This window comes from Rhagoletis pomonella, unplaced genomic scaffold, assembly GCF_013731165.1.
Source record: "Rhagoletis pomonella isolate Grant_MI unplaced genomic scaffold, Rhpom_1.0 Rhpom_scaffold_00042, whole genome shotgun sequence".
Classification (NCBI taxonomy): domain Eukaryota; kingdom Metazoa; phylum Arthropoda; class Insecta; order Diptera; family Tephritidae; genus Rhagoletis; species Rhagoletis pomonella.
In genome coordinates, this window is record NW_023458596.1 from 204,677 (window position 1) to 225,456 (window position 20,780).

Consider the following 20,780-nt stretch of genomic DNA (forward strand, 5'->3'; position numbering starts at 1 on the left):
TTGGGTTGGGTGGCATATGGTCCGACTAAGCTTGCGTCAACGTCAAGTCTGCGAGTACTCCACATGCAAGAATGGCACCATCTGCACCAACTAGTCTCGGACTACATGACCACGGACAAATTCGGTTTTAATCCTGCATCAGTCAAGCTTGAGTCTGATACCGATAAGCAGGCCAAATCAATATTAGAGGCAACAACGCGATAAATAGGTAAGCGTTACGAAACTGGTCTTCTTTGGAAAATGTTTCCACCACAACTTCCGAGTAGCAGAGAATTGGCGGAACGGCGCTTTCTGTAGGTAGAAAGGCGCATGCATCAAGACGCAAAATTTTCTCTACGTTACAATCAAGAAATGTCGAAATACGTGACGAAAGGGTACGCCAGGAAGCTAACCAGCCGGGAAATCAGCGCACCATATGCACAAGCCTGGTATCTACCTCATTTTGCTGTCTTTAACCCAAGCAATCCCAGCAAACATCGCATCGTCTTCGATGCCGCAGCTACAGTGAATAAGGTTTCACTAAACTCAGTCTTGTGAAAGGGCCCCGAACAGGCACAGCCGCTCATACGCATACTATTGCAATTCCGCCAGGGCGAAATTGGCGTAGCAGCGGATATAAGGGAGATGTTTTCGCAGGTTAAAGTACGACCGATGGACCAACATGCTCAGCGATATTTGTGGAGGGATGGAGACTCCAATTAACCGATCGAAGAATATATGATGACGTCGATGATCTTCGGTGCAGTTTGTTCACCTTGCATCGCAGAGCATGTTAAAAACAAAAACGCAGAAAGGTTCAGAATTCAGTTTCCTGAAGCAGCCTCCATTGTTATCAACAAGCACTATGTCGATGACCTGGTGACTAGTTTTCACACGCCGGAGCACGCAATCAAAATTTGCAAACAGATAGTTGCCATCAATTCGGAAGCCGGATTCGAATTGCGGAACTTCATCTCTAATTGCGGCTACATAGAGAAAGCCATGAACAAAACGCCTGCAACGACAAGGGAAGTAATTAATATGGAACGCAACCAAACGGCTGATAAAGTACTTGGTATGTACTGGAATACCAGAGACGATACTTTCGAGTTCCATACGAAATTTCATCGCGTACCACAGCCAGTGCTAGAGGGAATTCGCGCTCCGACAAAAAGAGAACTACTGGGCATAGTGATGCCAGTCTTTGATCCATTTGGGCTACTAGCGAACTTTTTGATAACTACGAAAATCATCATACAAGACACTTGGAGACTAGGCATTGGATGGGACGAGAAGTTAGATGCTGAATTGGCTGCAAGATGGTCCCGCTGGTGGAAGGAGTTCCCGAATATCAAAGAGTTTCAAGTACCGAGATACTACTCACCCAGTATTTCGCACAGCAGCAGAATTGAGCTGCATATTTTCGCCGATGCCAGCCAGGAAGCCTTTGCAGCGGTAGGCTATTTCCGAGTGGTGTATGACAGTTCAGTTGACGTAAGGTTCGTCATGGGTAAAACACGCACCGCGCCGAAGAGGCTTCTGTCTATACCACGACTTGAACTGCAAGCCGCAGTTCTAGGGACAAGGCTAAGTAAAATGCTTGTCAACAATCACGAATTTAAAATAAGTCGCGTTTTGTTTTGTAGCGACTCACAAACGGTCTTACAATGGGTCCACTCTTCAGAGAGAAAATACAAACCCTTCGTGGGCCATCGAATCTCTGAGATTGTAAGTGCAACTTCCCGTGAGCAGTGGCGTTGGGTACCCACAAACATCAACCCTGCAGATGCCGCTACGCGGCCGCAAAACCCACCTAGGTAAAGACTGCCACTGGATAAAAGGCCCAGACTTCCTGAAGAACGATGAAGAGCATTGGCCGTCCACCACTATCGAACGTTCCAGCGGACTTGTGGAAGAAGTTGAAACGAGTCGTATACTATATTGTCAGGCAAGTAAAACTCTAATAGATTTTACTAAATTTAACTCATATTTAAAGCTGAAACGTACTGTCGCCTGGGTCATACGAGCCCAAATGTTATTTCGGAGGAAATCGGTGCCCGTTGACGTACATCTGTCGAGGACCTTAACTGCTGCTGAAATCGACCAGGCAGAGCGTATAGTGAGCAAACAGGTACAGCAAGAGTGCTTCGCAAGCGAGATCGCACAGCTTTCCTCATCACGCAAGTTACCTCGGCAAAGTGTTGTGTATAGCCTTACACCCTATCTAGACGAGGACGGCCTCTTGCGACTGAACGGTCGCATTGACGAGGCAACGTGCCTACCATTCGACGTTCGCAGACCGATTCTGTTGCCGTCAAATCATGTTGTCGCAGCACTGATCGTCCAACACTACCACGAACAGAACCACCACCAGAATACGGCAGTCACAATCAACGCCGTAAGACAGAGATTCTGGATTCCGCACATAAAGACACTGCTAAAAAAGATACAACGAAACTGTTTACAATGCAAAATAAATAAAGCCAGCCCCGTCGCGCCAATGGTGGGACAACTTCCACCTGATCGCTTAACCCCGTATGTCCGCCCATTTTCGTATACTGGCGTTGACTTATTTGGACCGTTTAATGTTACAGTAGGGCGACGAAGGGAGAAAAGGTGGGGTGTCATCTTCACCTGCTTGACCGTGAGGGCAGCGCACATTGAGTTAGCTGAACACCTCTCAACGGATGCGTTCATTCTGTGCCTATGGAATTTTATAAATCGGCGCGGCACCCCCGTGAGAATCAGGAGTGATAACGGCACGAATTTCATCGGTGCCCAAAAGGATTTGAAAAACGCTGAACAACTATTCGACACCGACCGCATACAAGCAGAGGCCGCAAATAAGTATATAGAGTGGAAATTTAATTGGCCGTCCAACCCCAGCGCTGGTGGCTGTTGAGAGCGGCTGATTAGAATTGTGAAGTCCTTGCTGAGTCATACGCTGCGTGAAGTGGCGCCGAGAGTCGACACCCTACAGTCTGTACTCATTGAAGCTGAGAATATTATAAACTCCCGCCCGCTAACGGACTTGCCCTTGTCACACGAAGACGATGAGCCACTCACACCGAACCACTTTCTGATCGGGTGCGTTAACTCAACTCAAACACCGAATCCGGTCGATGAGAAAATATGTCTGAGGAAGCAGTGGCGAATAGCGCAGAATCTCAAAGATCGCTTGTGGAAACGGTGGACCACGGAATATTTGCCTCAACTCATTTGTCGCAGCAAGTGGAGGGAGAAAGCGTTCCCGCTGCAACTCAACGACTTAGTTCTAATATGTGAGCCATCTCTACCACGCAGTCACTGGCAGAAGGGTCGTGTCACGAAGGTCTTCCCCACAAACGACGGCCAAGTTCGCGTAGCAGACGTGAAGACAAGCAGCGGACTTTTACGTCGTCCTGCCACACGCCTAGCTCGGCTAATCGTAGAAGGTGAATCTCGGGAAGATTCACGGGGGGAGGAGTGTTGGGCACCCTGTCATTAAACCGGTTCACAATAGCCAACCTTGACAGCTAAGCGGCCATCATTGATTTTTTGACATATGTAGATACTTACGAAAATTTGGTCCTTTTTATTCAGCGCGTTAAGAAAAGCAGACGTACCAGAAAAATACAATTTTCAAACCAACGAAACAACTAACCAACAAATATCGAGCAAATTGTATCAGCAAACGATTTCTTGTCTCTCAATAAATCTTATACAATTAAAACCAGTAAATTGCCTTTTCATCCAATAGTTACACTATTAATGTGACAAAGGTGATATGGCCTCCATATAAAGACAGCATATTCTAACCTAGATCGTACAAGCGAGGTAAAAAGTAACTTTAGAGTGTAAGGATCAGTATAGTCTGAACCGAAGCGCCGAATAAAGGCAAGTGTAGAATATGACTTAGAAATTATATAATTTAAATTACTCAGAAATAGGAATTTTGAGTCAAAAATTACGCCCAGATCAGAAACTTCATCCAAGGTGGTGAGACGCGATTCCTTAATTAAATGTGAAGTAGCAAATAACTGCCTGGACTTGGAAAACGTTATGTGAGAACAATTCCTAATATTTAGCTGAAAGTGATTTTTATCACACCATGCCACGACGTTATTGAGATCTGACTGTAGCTTAGCTGAATCAGATCGACTTAAAATTGTTTTAAAAATTTTTAAATCGTCTGCATATAAAATAAATTCAGAAAATTTAAAACAAACAGATATATCATTAATAAAAATGATGAAGAGTAATGGACCCAGAATACTGCCCTATGGGACACCAGAAGAGGCAACAAAAGGATGGCAAGAAACATTATTAACAACAACTACACATTTACGACATGAAAGGTACGACTTTATCCATTTTAAAACAAGTAAGAAAGTCTAAGTTCGGGTGGAGCCGAACATTAAATACCCGGCGCAAGTATTAAATATATGTTTTTTCACCTTTCCGAAAGCTACCGCTAGATGGTAAGCCGGGGTGTATCGAATTTGAGTAAATTAGCGTCCTTAAATTTCGAAATATTGCAGTTTCAAGCATTTCTAAAATTTACCGTTATATGAAAAGCGGCCGTAATTTTAGTCCGATTTCAATAATTTTCAACGTTTTGCTTCTATGTGGCAAGCACAATAAAAATACCGTGTTTGGTACAAATTGATAGAACGGTTACCGATATACATATATGTGATCATAAGTGGGCGGTGCCACGCCCATTTTCCAAAATTTTACCATAAGCGCATTTCCTGGTAAAGAATTGTTGCAAGCATTAATTTTGAATAAATTAGCTTTAATATTTACTGATTTATCGAAGATTTTGTATTTCTCTAAATTACCGTTATATGGGATGTGGGCGTCGGACAATAACCTGTCGGATTTTTAAAATTTTTCGGCCATTTAGTATGCTGTACCAAAACCAACAACTGTGCCAAATTTGGAAGAAATTGGTGCAGCGGTTACCAAGATATACACATGTAACCATAAGTGGGCGTGGCTACGCCCATTTTCCAAAAATTTATAATATTCTTATTTTTTGTCTGAAAATTATTGTAAATATCAATTTTGAGTGAATTATCTTCAGTAGTTACTAAAATATCGCAGTTTTCGTATTTCTGGAAATTACCGTTATATGGGAAGTGGGCGTGGTTACAGTCCGATTTCACCCATTTTCAATACCAACCTACCTTGGATTAACGGAAACCTACATACAAAATTTCGTTGAGATATCTCAACGAAATGCTCGAGTTATCGTGTACACGGACGAACGGACAGACGGACGGACAGACAGACATGGCTTAATCGATTTCTTTTTTCATCCTGATCATTTATGTATACATTTGTCTATATCTATCTCGATTCGTTTTGGCTGTTACAAACAACCGTTATGTGAACAAAATTAATATACAATTGTGCACAAGTGCGCTCGGGTATAAAAAAGTCAGCGAAAAGATCGGCTGCCTCCTGGGTGGAGGAAGCATAACTCCCATTGTAAAATACCTCGGAGGGAATATTAGAGCAGGAATTTTTGGACTTAACGTAACGCCAGAAAGCTTTTGGATTACACTTAATATCAGACTCAAATTTACGAATATAATTACGCTGTAGAATTTTGATTAAATGTTTGAACTTCTTGGAGTAGTGCAAATATTTATCCCTATACGCTTGGGCACTTGTTAATTTATTCCTCAAATTCTTTAGCCTTTTTAATTTTCTCGTATACCAAGGAACCCTATAGCACTTCTTGCTAACACGTGGTACGTTTTCGCAGAAGATTTCATACATCTTTGTTTTAACTTTGTCAAAGCATGAAGAAATATTAATTCCAGTAAAAAGGGAATCCCAATCTAATAGAGAAATTTCGTTATCTACAATATTAAAATTACAACGTTTAAAGCAGAAGTTATTACTTTGATTACTAACACAAAGACTTTTAAAACTGTAAAATTCTAGACAAATAGTGAGCGGTATGTGATGATTACAAGAACTTGATAAAGGATCAAGCCATTCATGAAGTGTGAAATACATGTTATCACTTATGAAGATAAGATCCAGAATTCGACAGAACTTTTTTAATAAACGGTTGATTTGAATAAAATCTAAACTTAACAAGTAAGAAAGCCTAAGTTCGGGCGGAGCCGAACATTAAATACCCGGCGCAAGTATTAAATATATGTTTTCCACCTTTCCGAAAGCTACCGCTACATGATAAGCCGGGGTATATACATTTTAAGTAAATTAGCGTCCTTAAATTTCGAAATATTGAAATTTCAAGCATATCTGAAATTTACCGTTATATGAAAAGCGGCCTCAATTTTAGTCCGATTTCAACAATTTTCAACGGTTTGCTTTTATGTGGCAAGCCCAATAACCATACCGAGCTTGGTACAAATTGCTAGAACGGTTAGCGAGATATTCTTGGTAAAGAATTGTTGCAATCATCAATTTTGAATAAATTAGCTTCAATATTTACTGATTTATCGAAGATTTTGTATTTCTCGAAATTACCGTTATATGGGATGTGGGCGTGGTTATTGTCCGATTTTAGAAATTTTCGGCCAGTTGGTATGCTGTACCAGGACCAACAACTGTGCCAAGTTTGGAAGAAAGTGGTGTAGCGGTTACCAAGATATACACATGTAACCATAAGTGGGCGTGGCTACGCCCGTTTGCCAAAATTTTGTAATACTCTTATTTTTCGTCTAAAACTCATTGCAAATATCAATTTTGAGTGAATTATCTTCAGTAGTTACTAAAATATCGCAGTTTTCGTTTTTCTGAAAATTACCTCAATTATCTCAATTTTTACTCGAGTTATCGTGTGCACAGACGGACGGACGGACGGACGGACGGACGGACGGACGGACAGACAGTCACCGCTTAATCGATTTCTCTTTTCATTCTGATCATTTATGTATACTTTTGTCTATATGAGAATGGAATCAGTTACGGTTTTGGTTGTGCTGCACCTGCTTTCTGAAAAAACTCAAACGGACGCACATCGCAGAGTTCAGAAGAGACGCGTAGTGTTAAGATTGAACTCCTATCTTGAAATTGACACGTTTTAATGTTCTAACCAGAGATCGAAAATAACCGTCACCAAGTGTCCCGTATGGTGTTTACCACTGACACAAATACTCGTCTCTCAAACAAAGAGTGTTTCTCACCGTGGCAAATCACTCTGTGCGATCTTTTTGTGTTTTCCGTTGTGGGTTATTTATCAACTGTTAAAATTTCCCTTGGGCAAAAACAATTTGGCAGGGACTTTTATTTTTAAGTATCTTAATTTGGGGGCTATTGTGGGACTGAAAAATATAAGTGGGCGTAATGGGGGGAAGCAAAGCGCTAGGCATTTCTTTACATGACATATACGTACACATGTGCGAACATTTATGCCAAAGAAGAGAGCGTGCACATTCTTAATATGATACACCGAAAATAAGCTATTTTATTTTATTGATAAAGAAAAGGATAGAGGCAAAGGTAAAAATAAAAACAAAAACAAAGATACATAAAGATAAATGCAAAAATGAAGACCAAGGTAAATTTAAAAATTTTACTAATATAAGGGCAAAGGTGAAGGGGAATATGTAATGTAGAAATTGATAAACATAAAGATGATAAAGATAAATATGAAGAAAAGATGAGGATGTGTAAAGATGAAAATAAAGGAGGAAAGATTAAAATAAAGGTAATTATAAAGAAAATGATATAGAGTCACAGAGACTGAACTTGGGAACTATTTCGGGATTTTCGGTATTTTCGGGACTTATCGATATAATGATCGATATTTTTATCGATTTTGTTATCGATATCTTTATCGACATTTTTATCGATTTTATTATCGATATTTTTATCGATTGTTACCGATATTTTTATCGAGTTTGTTATCGATATTTTAACCGATTTCGTTATCGATAATGTTATCGACTTTGTTATCGTTATTGTTATCGAGGTTTGTTATCGATTTGGGTTTCGATTTTGTTATCGATATTTTTATCGATTTTGTTATCGATCTGAGTATAGATTTGGGTATCGAGTTTGTTATCGATTTGGGTATCAATTTTGTTATCGATGTTTTTATCGATTTTGTTATCGATATTTTTATCGATATTGTTATCGATTTTGGTATCGATGATGTCACATCATTTGGCATGACATGAAAGCTTCACATTACATCACATGAAATCTTATCACATTGCATTGCATTACCTGACATCACATAACATAACACCTTATCACGTCATCGCACCTCGCATCATCTAGGTGAATATGTAGGTGAAGAAAAGGATACAACAAAGATATAAAAGATAAAAACAAAGAAGAAGACCAAAGTAAATTTAAACACTTTTCTTTTTAAGACGAATAGAGTATAACGTTAAAAAAGAAGATAAAGATAAAGGAAAACAGAATAACATAAACAGAATAAATCTATATTGAAACAAGTAAGAAAGTCTAAGTGCGGGCGGAGCCGAACATTAAATACCCGGCGCAAGTATTAAATATATGTTTTTTCACCTTTCCGAAACCTACCGCTAGATGATAAGCCGGGGTGTATTAATTTTGAGTAAATTAGCGTCCTTCAATTTCGAAATATTGAAGTTTCAAGCATTTCTGAAATTTCCCGTTATATGAAAAGCGGCCGTAATTTTAGTCCGATTTCAATAATTTTCAAAGTTTTGCTTTTATGTGGCAAGCACAATAAAAATACCGAGTTTGGTACAAATTGGTGGAACGGTTACCGATATACATATATGTGATCATAAGTGGGCGGTGCCACCCCCGATTTCCAAAATTTTACCATAAGCGTATTTCTTGGTAAAGAATTGTTGCGAGCATCAATTTTGAATAAATTAGCTTCAATATTTACTGATTTATCGAAGATTTTGTATTTCTCTAAATTACCGTTATATGGGATGTGGGCGTGGTTATTGTATGCTGTATCAAGGCTAAGAACTGTTCCAAGCTTGGAAGAAATTGGTGCACCGGTTACCAAGATATACACATGTAACCATAAGTGGGCGTGGCTACGCTCATTTTCCAAAAATTTATAATATTTTTATTTTTCGTCTGAAAATTATTGTAAATATCAATTATGAGTGAATTATCTTCAGTAGTTACTAAAATATCGCAGTTTTCGTATTTCTGGAAATTACCGTTATATGGGAAGTGGGCGTGGTTACAGTCCGATTTCGCCCATTTTCAATACCAACCTACCTTGGATTAAGGGAAACCTACATACCTAATTTCGTTGAGATACCTCAATTTTTGCTCGAGTTATCGTGTATACGGACGGACGGACAGACGGACAGACGGACGGACAGACAGACATGGCTTAATCGATTTGTCTATATTAATCTCGATTCGTTTTGGCTGTTACAAACAACCGTTATATGAACAAAATTAATATACCCTTGTGCACAAGTGCGCTCGGGTATAAAAAAAGATAAAATATAGCCTTAAGCAAATGTATAGATGTGTACTTATAAATATTGGTTTCGAGACAAAGTAGATACGTAACGTAAGTTTCACTTCTTCAGTGTGGCCCAGGCGCACTTACTTTTTTATTTTATTATATTACGCATTTTTGCGTACATACAGTATAAGCAGAATTAAATATTGGTATAGGTGCTATTACATTTTAGAATATTTTGAGTTAGTTTAAGCCAAAAATTAAATAAAATCTCTTCATGGTTATACAAACGTACATATGTTTTAGTAATGAAATAAGAAATGAACATTTACATATACAAATGGAACAAAAATAGGTTGATATTTAGAAGCTCTGCGGCACATAAAGAATCTGTTTGGTGGAACCAAATTACAAATATTAACTTTTTGAAAAACAAAAATTTTTCTTTAAAAAAAAACCTTGCTTCATTAATATGTATGTACATAAATATCCAGCCAGAAAAAATCGGGGTTTTTGCCAACAGTGCGGTTTCCGTACTTTTTACGTATCCGTAAAACATCGTAATATTTATTCAAACTGAACATTTGGAAACATGTACCCTATTCGGCAGTAGCTGAGTGTGCAGAGGAGCATGCTACTATTTGTCTGTCGAATTAGTCCCGAAGATTCCGAAAATCCTGAAGAAGTCTCGAAAATTCCGAATTAGTGCCGAGGATCCCGAAAATCTCAAAGTAGTCTCAAAAATCCCGAATCAGTCCCGAGAATCCCGAAATAGCCCAAAAATCCCGAAGTAGTCCCGCAGATTCCGAAAATCCTGAAGAAGTCTCGAAAATTCCGAATTAGTGCCGAGGATCCCGAAAATCTCAAAGTAGTCTTGAAAAACCCGAATTAGTCCCGAGAATCCCGAAATAGCCCAAAAATCCTGAAGTAGTCCCAAAGATTCCGAAAATCCTGAAGAAGTCTCGAAAATTCCGAATTAGTGCCGAGGATCCCGATAATCTCAAAGTAGTCTCGAAAATCCCGAATTAACCCCGAGAATCCCGAAATAACCCAAAAATCCCGAAGTAGTCCCGAAGATTCCGAAAGTCCTGAAGAAGTCTCGAAAATTCCGAATTAGTGCCGCTGATCCCGAAAATCTTAAAGTAGTCTCGAAAATTTTGAATTAGTCCCGAGAATCCCGAAATAGCCCAAAAATACCGAAGAAGTCCCGAAGATTCTGAAAATCCTGAAGAAGTCTCGAGAATTCCGAATCAGTCCCGAAAATCTCAAAGTAGTCCTGAAAATCCCGAATTAGGTCCGAGAATCCCGTAATAGCCCAAAAATCACGAAGATTCCGAAAATCCTGAAGAAGTCTCGAAAATCCCAATAAAAGAGATTTTCGTGGAACTGGAAGTTGGAAGATACTTAAATATCTTATTTGCGTCGCATAACAAAAGTATTATTTAATTGAAAAATTACAAATCAAATTGATTTTCTCTACAAATCAAATCAAAAATTTGTATTTCTTATTTGGTTGAAAAATCAAATCACAAATAAATTTTATTTTTTATTTGGTCAACAAACTAAATCATAATAATAATTTCTTAATTGATAGCGGATTTTAAATCAATAACATGACCGTGACGTTGACGTTGCATCTCTCTATCTCTCTATCAACAGCAAATTTGATATGTTTCTACGCACTTCTAACACTTATTGTTCTTCTTCCAACGATAAGTGTCCGTGTCCAACAGCAATGGAAATTATATGCAAAATAACCCTTTCCCACTGAGAGGAGCACACATGTGGGTTATTTTTCCCCTTAAATAGTGACGGCTATTTTGGGACACTTTCAAAGTGTTGACGGTTATTTTCGACCTCTGGTTTTAACATCTACATCTTTCTTCACCAGCATATGGCAGGATATCAAGCTAGACTCAATGGACGTATTCTTCGAAACATATGCGACAACGTTATCAGCGGTGACTGAATTCATAAACGACGACAGGTGTAGCCATTTTGTTCGTGGTGCAACTTCTAACTCACTACTAGCATTGCAACCAGCAATGGTCTTAAAATTCCGACTGGGGTGGTTGTTATCATTAACAACAGAAGCAGAAGTATTAGCATTATCACGCGTAACAGGTATATACTAGTGAACCCGCATGGCGTCAAAACGCCAACATTTGATTAATTTTTTTAAACAGGTGAAACCCTACTCAAAAACCTCTAAAAATATTCCTAATGATTAATCTAAACAATTTCTCAGTGATGGGACGTCTCGCATGGTGTCGGTTTTCATTTCATCAAATCTCAAATCTCCCTTTAACTTCAAAAAATAAAATCTGTGCACATCTCTGCAGAATCCCAGTCCTTTAGTTTGACTTCTCATTTTGGAAACTCGAAATAATGGTGCAGATGTGATGACTTTCTCTAATTAAAAATATTATCAGCCCATAGTTTTGTTAAAACTCTTTCGTTTGACACTAATATTTCGATATTTCATAATAATAAAATAATACAATTTCGCATAAGTGAATCAAATTCGACTTTTCAAACAGGTGGCAACCACTTTAAGAGTATTTTCAAACTAAAATCTTTCGACTGGCATTGTTATACATATTTCAGTTAACTGATGAATTAAGTTGAATTTAATTTGTTTAAGCACATGGCTACTATCCTAAATACAGTTTAGAAATAAATTATTTTCAAACCCATTTCGATTGACAAATCCATTTAACTTATTAAATAATTTGAGTTTAATTTTTTCAAAAAAACTCAAACGATCAATTTAAAGATATCTTAACACCATAACAATATTTTAAAATTTCATGTAACTTATGTATAATTAAACGAAATACCATTTTCAAAACAGGTGGCAAAAATTAAAAATTATTTTCGAACTAAAATTTCCTTAAATATTTTTCGCCTGACATTGTTATAAATATTTCAAGTATCCGATAAATTAAGTGGAAATTCATTTTTTAAACACGTGGCAACCCTCCTAAACATAGTTCTTAAATAAAGGATTTTAAACCCATTTCCGTTGATTACCATCGGTTAGTAGTTCATTTAACTTATTAAATAATTTTAGTTTAGCCCTTTAAGCTGGGCAACCCTCACGCACATCAAAAATGTTCTAAATTGTCAAACTAAGTATTTCTTGAAGCACCTTCATTTGACATTTATCGTTAATATTTCATATAACTTGGGTATAAAATAGTTCAATTAGAATTCTCAAATAGGTGGCAAACCTATTCAAGATATTTCCAAACTACTACCTTCTTAAACCTCTTCTTTGACACCCATATAGCGATACCTTATTTACTTACCAAATTCCTTTAATCAAAATTTAATTAAATTTTTTTAATATGTGGCAACCCTCCTATACCTAGTTAAGTTATAAAGCCTTTTCAAAACCATTTTGATTGACACCCATATTTTATAATTAATTTAACTTTTTAATTAATTTGAGCTTAATTTCTTAACAGGTGGCAAATTTTTTCGAAAAAGTAAAACCTTTTTGAACATCCACACCCTAAGCCCTTTAATTTAGTACCTCACTTTTGAAAATCAAACGGACGGTGCGGATCTGGGGGCATTGATTAGTAAATAACTTGAGTTTAATTATTTAACAGGTGGCAACTCTTTTCCAAAAAATAAAGCCTTATTGCACAACTACAGGCCAAGCGCTTTAGTTTGACACCCCAATTTTGAAAATCGAGCGAATGGTGCAGATGTTTAAAGCTGCACAAAAAATGCCTTCGTGTATTATAAATATAGATTATAGACATAGATACATATTTTAATTACCCCATTGCCTTAATTAAAATTGAATTTGATTGTTTAAACAGATGGCAACCCTCCTACACGCAGTTAGGAAATAAAGTATTTTCAAAACTACTGTGATTGGTACCCAAATGGTAAATATTGGTTTAACTATTTAAATAATTTGAATTTAATTTTTAAACAGGTGGCAGCCCTCTTCAAACACTTTAAAATTATTCTACACGTTCAAACTAAAGATCTCTTAAGATTCATTCGCTTGACGTCCATATTTTTTATACTTGATATAAATTAGACTTTTCAAACAGGTGGCACCCCTCTTCAAGATGTTTACAAACTACTACATACTTAACCTTTACCGTCTGGCACAAATACATATTTCTATTACCACATTCCCCTAATTCAAATTGAATTTGCCTTTTTTAACAGGTGGCAACCCTCATAAAGTTAAGTAAAGAAACAAACATTTTCAAAACTATTTCCATTTATGCCCATTTTGTAATAATTGGTAAAGCTTTTAACATAACTTTAACCTAATTTTTTAAAAGGTGGCAACTCCTTTCGAAAATGTTAAACCTTATTGCACACCTACAGCCAGAGCCCTTTGATTTGGCACCTCACTTTTGAAAATCGTACGAACGGTGTGGATCTGATGGCATTGATTATTAAATTATTTGAATGCAATTTTTTATCAGGTGGCAACTCCTTTCGAAAAATAAAATCAGTTTACACATCTACAGGCCATGCGCTTTCATTTTGCACCCCATTTTTGAAAATCGAACGAACGGTGCAGATCTTTTATGTGGAACAAAAAATGCCTTCGCGTATTATTTTGAACTTAATTTCTTAACAGGTGGCTACTTTTTTCGAAAAAGTAAAACCTTTTTGAACATCTACACCTAAGGCCTTTAATTTGGTATCTCACTTTTGAAAATGAAACGGACGGTGCGGATCTGAGGGCATTGATTAGTAAATAACTTGATTTTAATTATTTAACAGGTGGCAACTCTTTTCGAAAAAATAAAACCTTATTGCACATCTCGACACTGTCAACAGGAAAAGCAGTGGGCAAAACTGTGGACTTCGCGCCCACGGGTGAAGGAGCGAGGTTGTGATGTTTTGTTTTACTTTTTGCATTTTTCTTTTTCGCGTCATGGCACCTACATGCAAGTATACACGCACGAAGGTGTTTTATCTCAGCCGTAAGTAGCGCAAGGGCGGAGGCGACCTCTTCGGTTTGGCATTTTTGCATTGATCTTATATCAGAGCGCAATTCATCTGTCTTTGCTCTCAACCAGTGTTGCCACTATTGGTCTTTTCCGACCAAATTTGGTCGCTTCTTTTTCATTTGGTAGGTTGGTCGGCAAAGTAAGATTTTGGTCGGATAGTTGAATTAAGTTTTAAGATTCTTAATTATAAAAATAATAATAAATATTTGCCAATTGTACCTTTTAAACATTTGCCAATTTAAAAATAAGAAACCTATTTGGTTTGGCCACGGATGGAGCCAATGTTATGTCTGGAGACTTGGGCGGGCTGAAAACATTATTGAGTGCTGAAACCGATTTATTTTATATAAAGTGCACATGCCACTCACTTCACCTTTGCTCAAGCTACACTTGTAAAAAATCGCCGAAAAGCATTGAGACACTGTGCCCCAACTCATATAGTTTCTTTTCCCACAGTCCAAAGAGGATAAATGAACTGAAGGAATTTCAGGACTACTGTTCTGTAAAACCCCCCAAAATCTTGGGCATATCTCAAACACCATGGCTTTCACTAGGAAGTGTTGCGTTAAGAATAGTTGAGCAATGGGATATTTTAAAACTTTATTTTATTTCCTGCTTTTACGAAGTAAACGGTATGCGATCTGCAGACCTAGCAGAAGGAATGTGTTGCAAAAACCAAATGCAATTTTTTATTTCTATCGTATTTTTATCAAAAAAAAAATGTTACCAGTTCTTGTCACCGCGATTCTAGGTTCGTTGGTAATGCAGTTAAAATATTCGGCAATTCAGCTATGAAGAATTGTGCATATTTCACGGTGCAATACTTTGTTGCCAGCTTATGAGATGGTAACAAAATTTACCGCTTACAAGAGTACAGAGAATGCGAAAAGGGTTTAAAAATTGACAGGAACTTTATTTACCGGTTAAAAATTATTTATTACCAGAATAGACCAGTTAATCTTAAATAAATGTATGCTCTCAGAATGCTTTTTGTAATTGAAATTTATTTGGTAGGTTGTAAACGATTTTGGTCGGATTTGGGAAGAAAATTGGTAGGGGAAAAAAATTGTTAGCGGCAACGCTGCTATCAACAACTGTTTATCCGCTTGAAGAGAACTAATCACAGAAGTCGCACGAACTTGTTCATATTTAAAAGCAGCACTATTGCTAACGAGATTGCAGTATTGTCTTCGTTTTTACTTTGTCCATTTTCACTGTGCTTCTGCATTACGACCGGCTTAGGCAATTGTTGTTGGAGCAAAATATTTGCACTATGGTTTGTTGAAGCAGGCGAATTAATATCAATTGCACTCTCCACCTCACCAAGAGACGGAGGGGGAGAACGGCAAGATCTTCGGTGAATGTCCGAACAAATTTTGCAGAAAAAGCTTCTGTTAGATCTGATCAAATGATCCACGTCTGCAGGAGAAATACCGGCACAGTTAAGGTGGAAAAGTTCACTACATTCAGCACATTGAACCTTTGGCTTTGTTATTACGGTCAACTTTTAGACCACAGAAACAAGGCATTTCGTGTAATTCTACAATTTTATTTCAAAATACAGTCACTGCGAAGCAAACACAAAAATCGCGGAGCGCAGTAAATACACGTCTGCTCGCATTGACGTGTGACAAAAGAAATTAATTCACGTCCCAATTATTATTACTTTTTTCAATTACCAAAACTTCTTAATTCGACTTGGAGTGACGCTCGTTCATCCTGCCTCTCTCTTTCATGCTTTGAATGAGTTTATTTGAAATAAAAAGGGTGTGAAATCACGTTTGCAATGATACCTTACAAGTCTAAATCGGAATAGTTGTGGTCCAGTTATTAATTTTTTTCTTATACCAAACTTTGTAAAAAATTAAAAACAGCATAAAAAATCTCATTATTACGATTCCGTTGAAAGTTTCTTTTAATAATTTTGTGCATATTTTTTGAGTTTAAACTGTCTTGTTCTCGGATGGAATTTTTTTCAAAAAAATTCTTTAAGAAACTATTTTTATTCATAAAAAACTTGATTTTTTGAGGTATTTTCAAATCGGCCCGGCTCACGTAAATCTAAATATTTGTTGCAAGTCTTAAAATATAATAGATATTATAATTCCAATGGAATCCCAGTACCGATTTTTTTGCATGGGGCGTAATGCAGTCCTATATATATGGTTTTGTTTAAAGCATGAGAAATATTTTTTAAGAAGTAACAAAAAATCAACTTGGACAACATTGTAAATATTCGATAAAATCATCATGCACTCAGTTTTGATCGCCAGTGTATGTACATAAAATGTATATACATACTACATATTTTCAAATAAAAATTGTTCTGTTCGTTCAACTTTGATTCAACTAATCGCCTGTGAAGGTTGAACAATGCAAATACGCGTTAAGCGAAAATTTAACGATTTCTGGCGAAAGTGGGGAACCTACGCAGCCTTCCGTAGCAAAGGGGACCAAAAGTCAAAATTATATTTCACTGACAAAAAAGCCGCACTACCACCAAAAACTTGGAAATGTTGAATTCCATAAAAAAATATATTTTTAAAAACATATTGGACCCGCCATTTTTAATTCTTAAAATTTTGAATAAGTTATGCAAACGGAATTCGTTAAAAGGCGTAGAGTCTACATGAATACATTGTTAACAGGGAACGGATTTTTAGGACCTAAAAACCTATAAAATAGACAAAATAAAATAACGAAATAGGCTGGAAAAGGCAAAATAAAATAGCGAAAAGGCAGGAAAAGGCACTAGGTACTGCAAAAAAGGCAAAACAAAATAGCGAAAAAGGCAGGAAAAGGCACTAGGTATTGCAAAATAAGGTACTAAAAAAAGACAGAAAATACGAATAACAATCAAAAAATACATTTATTTTAGAAATTTTATATTGGCGGCATTTCTTTATTCATTGTGAACGTTTGGAATAAACTTTTTTGTTTACTTATTCTTTAGAACGTTCCTGATGATATGTCAACGTATATTTCAAACGCATTCTGTTTATTCCGGCTGTGAAATGGGATTATCCGGAATGTATAAAGAAACGCAGCCATTACAAGTAAAAAGAGAAAAACTATGAACTAGTTTCATTATATGAAAAATTTGTACTTTGACTATTTTATCCTTTCGAGTTTCTAACTCATAAAACTTTAATCTGTATAGTTGTACATACCCTGCAGTGGAAAATTATCAATTGTTAAAATTAGATGGCTTTTAATTAACTATTTCGTAGCAATTTCTAAAAATACCCCATTTTTGTCTAACACCTACAAAAAAATTTTTAGTTAGCTGGCAAGTCGTGCAAAGGAATCCAAAATGGTGAGTTGTGGCAGCACTGACTGCATTGACGCAGAACAGCTGCCAAACTTTGACGTCTGTTTGAATGAAACATAAAAGAAAATTTTTTGCGTGTCGGCGTCGTGTGCTTGCTTTTTACTGAATTTTTTATAAAAAGTGAGAAATAATGTATAAAAAAGGTGGAAGTGTCAGAAATAGGAGAAGATTATTTAAAAAACAAAAATAAATATATGTTTCTTTGTTAGAAAGTCATAGTGAAGAGGTTTTAAGTGAAATTGTGTCTGCGCCTGCTGTTGCTGGCGTCGCGGAGCCCGAGTTTAACCTAACTTTGCCAAGTCCGGTGCCACAGAAAACTTTAAAAGAGAAGTTAAGAAATTGGTATATTGAATTTTGAATGAGTCAAATTTGGACGTGCCTTTTCTAATACGAAGCGTTGAACCTGGTTATTACACGCATTTCAATTTAGAGATCCAGTTAAATAAAATCTGTGAGAAAATTATTGAATACGATGAAATAATATTTGACTTAAACGTGGATGGGCTTCCTTTATTTCGAAGTTCCAAATCGCAGCTGTGGCCTGTTTTGGTGAAAGTTGTTAATGTAAACAATTTACCAGTGTTTCCCATAGGTGTTTATTTGGGAAAAGCTAAACCTAACTGCATAACAAATTATTTAGCTGATGTGATAGATGATTTTAAACATTTGCTAGAAAATGGTTTAGTTTTGAAAAATAAGCTTATTAAAATAATATTACGAGCAGCGGTCTGTGATGCCCCAGCTAAGTCATTTGTATGCGGCATACCTGGTCATACGTCTTTTCATGGTTGCTCTAAATGCCTCCAGGTTTCTAAAAAAATGAATAATGTGTTAACATACCCTACTCATTCTGGTGAAGGTGAAGTTATGACTGGCGTAGATTTTAGTTCAAGGAAATATCCTTATAAGCATAAAAATTGTTTTAAAATAAATAAAACTCCTTTTGAAAAATTGAGTATTGACATGATTGAACAGATACCGCTGGACCCCATGCACCTCTTAGACCTGGGGGTTATGAGGAAAATGTTATTGCGATTGTTTAATAATAAAACATTTTTTAAAATAAGTAATATGTGTAAAACTGAAATTTCTAATCACCTAGTGTCCCTCGCTTCATGTGTTCCTAAAGAATTTGTTCGTAAACCCAGGTCAATTGATGAGCTTCCACACTGGAAAGCAGTTGAATATAGGCAATTCCTTTTATATTCAGGAATTTTAGTTTTAAAAGAAAAAGTACATGCAGATTTTTACAACGAATTCCTGTTGCTTCACACATCCACTCGTTTGCTTTCTTGCCCGAAAAAATACAAAAACAATATTTCACTAGCTCATTCTATGTTAGAAATGTTGGTGCAGAATTTTTCTACCATTTTTGGAGAAGAGAGTGTATCTTACAATGTACATGGGCTACTTCATCTGAGCGAAAGCGCTAAACTATTAGGACCCTGATATACGTTTTCAGGATATGATTTTGAAAATTACTTACAACAGCTAAAAAAGTACGTAAGAAAGCCCACACAGATTTTGCAACAGATATCTAAAAGTATAGAAAACGAAACTATAATATAAAAAGAAAAGCTACCCAAAGTTAAAGAAGTTAAAGGAAAAGTTATAAGTATCGATTTTGAGTTTTATTTGAGTATAAGAGGTCCGGATAGCTTTTGTTGTCTCAAAGAAAATATGTCAGTAAAGATTGTAGGGTTTGAAAAAGGACGAAACGTCACAATCCTGGGGAAAAAATTAAAAAATCTGAAAAGCTTTTTCACAGCACCCGTAGATTCTTTAGCAGCTTTAGGAATTTGTATTGCTGAGTATGACACTTCCGAGCCAATACATAAATTCAATATAAACCAAATAAATTATAAATACATGTGCCTTCCCTACGACAACCAAATACTTTTAGTACCATTGCTACACACAATTTAAAGATGTACAAAAGAGGAGGAAATGCGATGCGGCTGGGTGAAAATCTCCCGTTAAAAAGTAAGTGAAATTCAACTGCATACTTTTCTATATGAGATTTCAATTTATAAATTTTATTTGTATATTTTTTTCAGAAATAACTACGTGTGAAAGGTGCGACGGTAACAGACAGCTGCATGGCGAAATTCAGGAACTAAAAGGTAAGAAACAGTGCACAGTTCTCCGAGTATATTCTTCCAAAAAAGTGAGGCTTCAGTTGGGCTCAATACAATATAGTTTTTATTCTAATCTAATTTAATTTGTTTAGAAATAGTTAAAAACCAAAACAAGGCGATTATGGAAGTACTGGCGGTTCATAATGTTTTATTAAAAGATTTTTTGCATCAAGAAGCCATCGCAGATAAACTCACTGAAAAATTCCCTCTGAAATCCGTGGAGGACATTGATACTATTAATGCAGAACTATCTGGACCAAACAAATCCATATATGTAAGAAAAATTCTATTTCTTATTGTTTCAATCCTTCAAATTCTTTAATACCTTTAACAGGTGAAAGCAATGAAATCACTATTGAGGGGAAAGCTCACAAAAACATTGGATAGTGGATTATCTATAGACCTAATAACATCGATTAATATAGATGGGATTCACGGAAAAACGAGTTTGAAAGCGTATAAAAAATTTTTCGAAGCTTTGTTAGGTACGTATATACAGTGGTGGACAAAAGTCTTGGTGAAATGAACATTTTTGAATTGAGCAAACTTCCTCATGCTAATTTTTGTAAATTTTTATAAAAGAAACAACTAATTAAATTAGTTTTAAACAAAACATTTCACAATTGTAGAAATTAAAAACAAAGAATCAACAACTTTTCATCTAAATTTTGAAACTTAATTATAATGTTCCAACATTCTTTAAGCCCACAGTTTTATAGCCTCTTTGGATATTGCAAAAAGTTTGTTTTGTGGGCTCTTTGTTAGTCACTGTTTGTAAAATTAGCTTAATGATATTAAAAAAAATCTGTAGTGTATTTTGTAAACTGAGTTATTTTTCTAAAAAGGTATCCATTGGCATAACATTCTTGTAACACTCTTTTTTTGAATATTTACATGCAGATGCGATTGATGACGTTGACCCTATGAAGGAACTTCGAACA

The 20,780-nt window shown here is 36.4% G+C and overlaps 1 protein-coding gene across 1 annotated transcript in view; it reads left to right on the forward strand.

The window, feature by feature from the left end:
• The first annotated feature begins 720 nt into the window (after positions 1 to 720).
• LOC118749754 overlaps positions 721 to 20,780 on the forward strand; it is a 20,309-nt gene continuing 249 nt past the window's right edge. Inside the window, exons 1-6 of the mRNA XM_036484533.1 lie at positions 721 to 1,478; positions 1,732 to 1,927; positions 1,976 to 2,826; positions 2,896 to 3,413; positions 19,759 to 19,824; positions 19,932 to 20,113. Coding sequence (XP_036340426.1) covers positions 721 to 1,478; positions 1,732 to 1,927; positions 1,976 to 2,826; positions 2,896 to 3,413; positions 19,759 to 19,824; positions 19,932 to 20,113 — 2,571 coding nt within the window. The remainder of the gene's footprint in view (positions 1,479 to 1,731; positions 1,928 to 1,975; positions 2,827 to 2,895; positions 3,414 to 19,758; positions 19,825 to 19,931; positions 20,114 to 20,780) is intronic.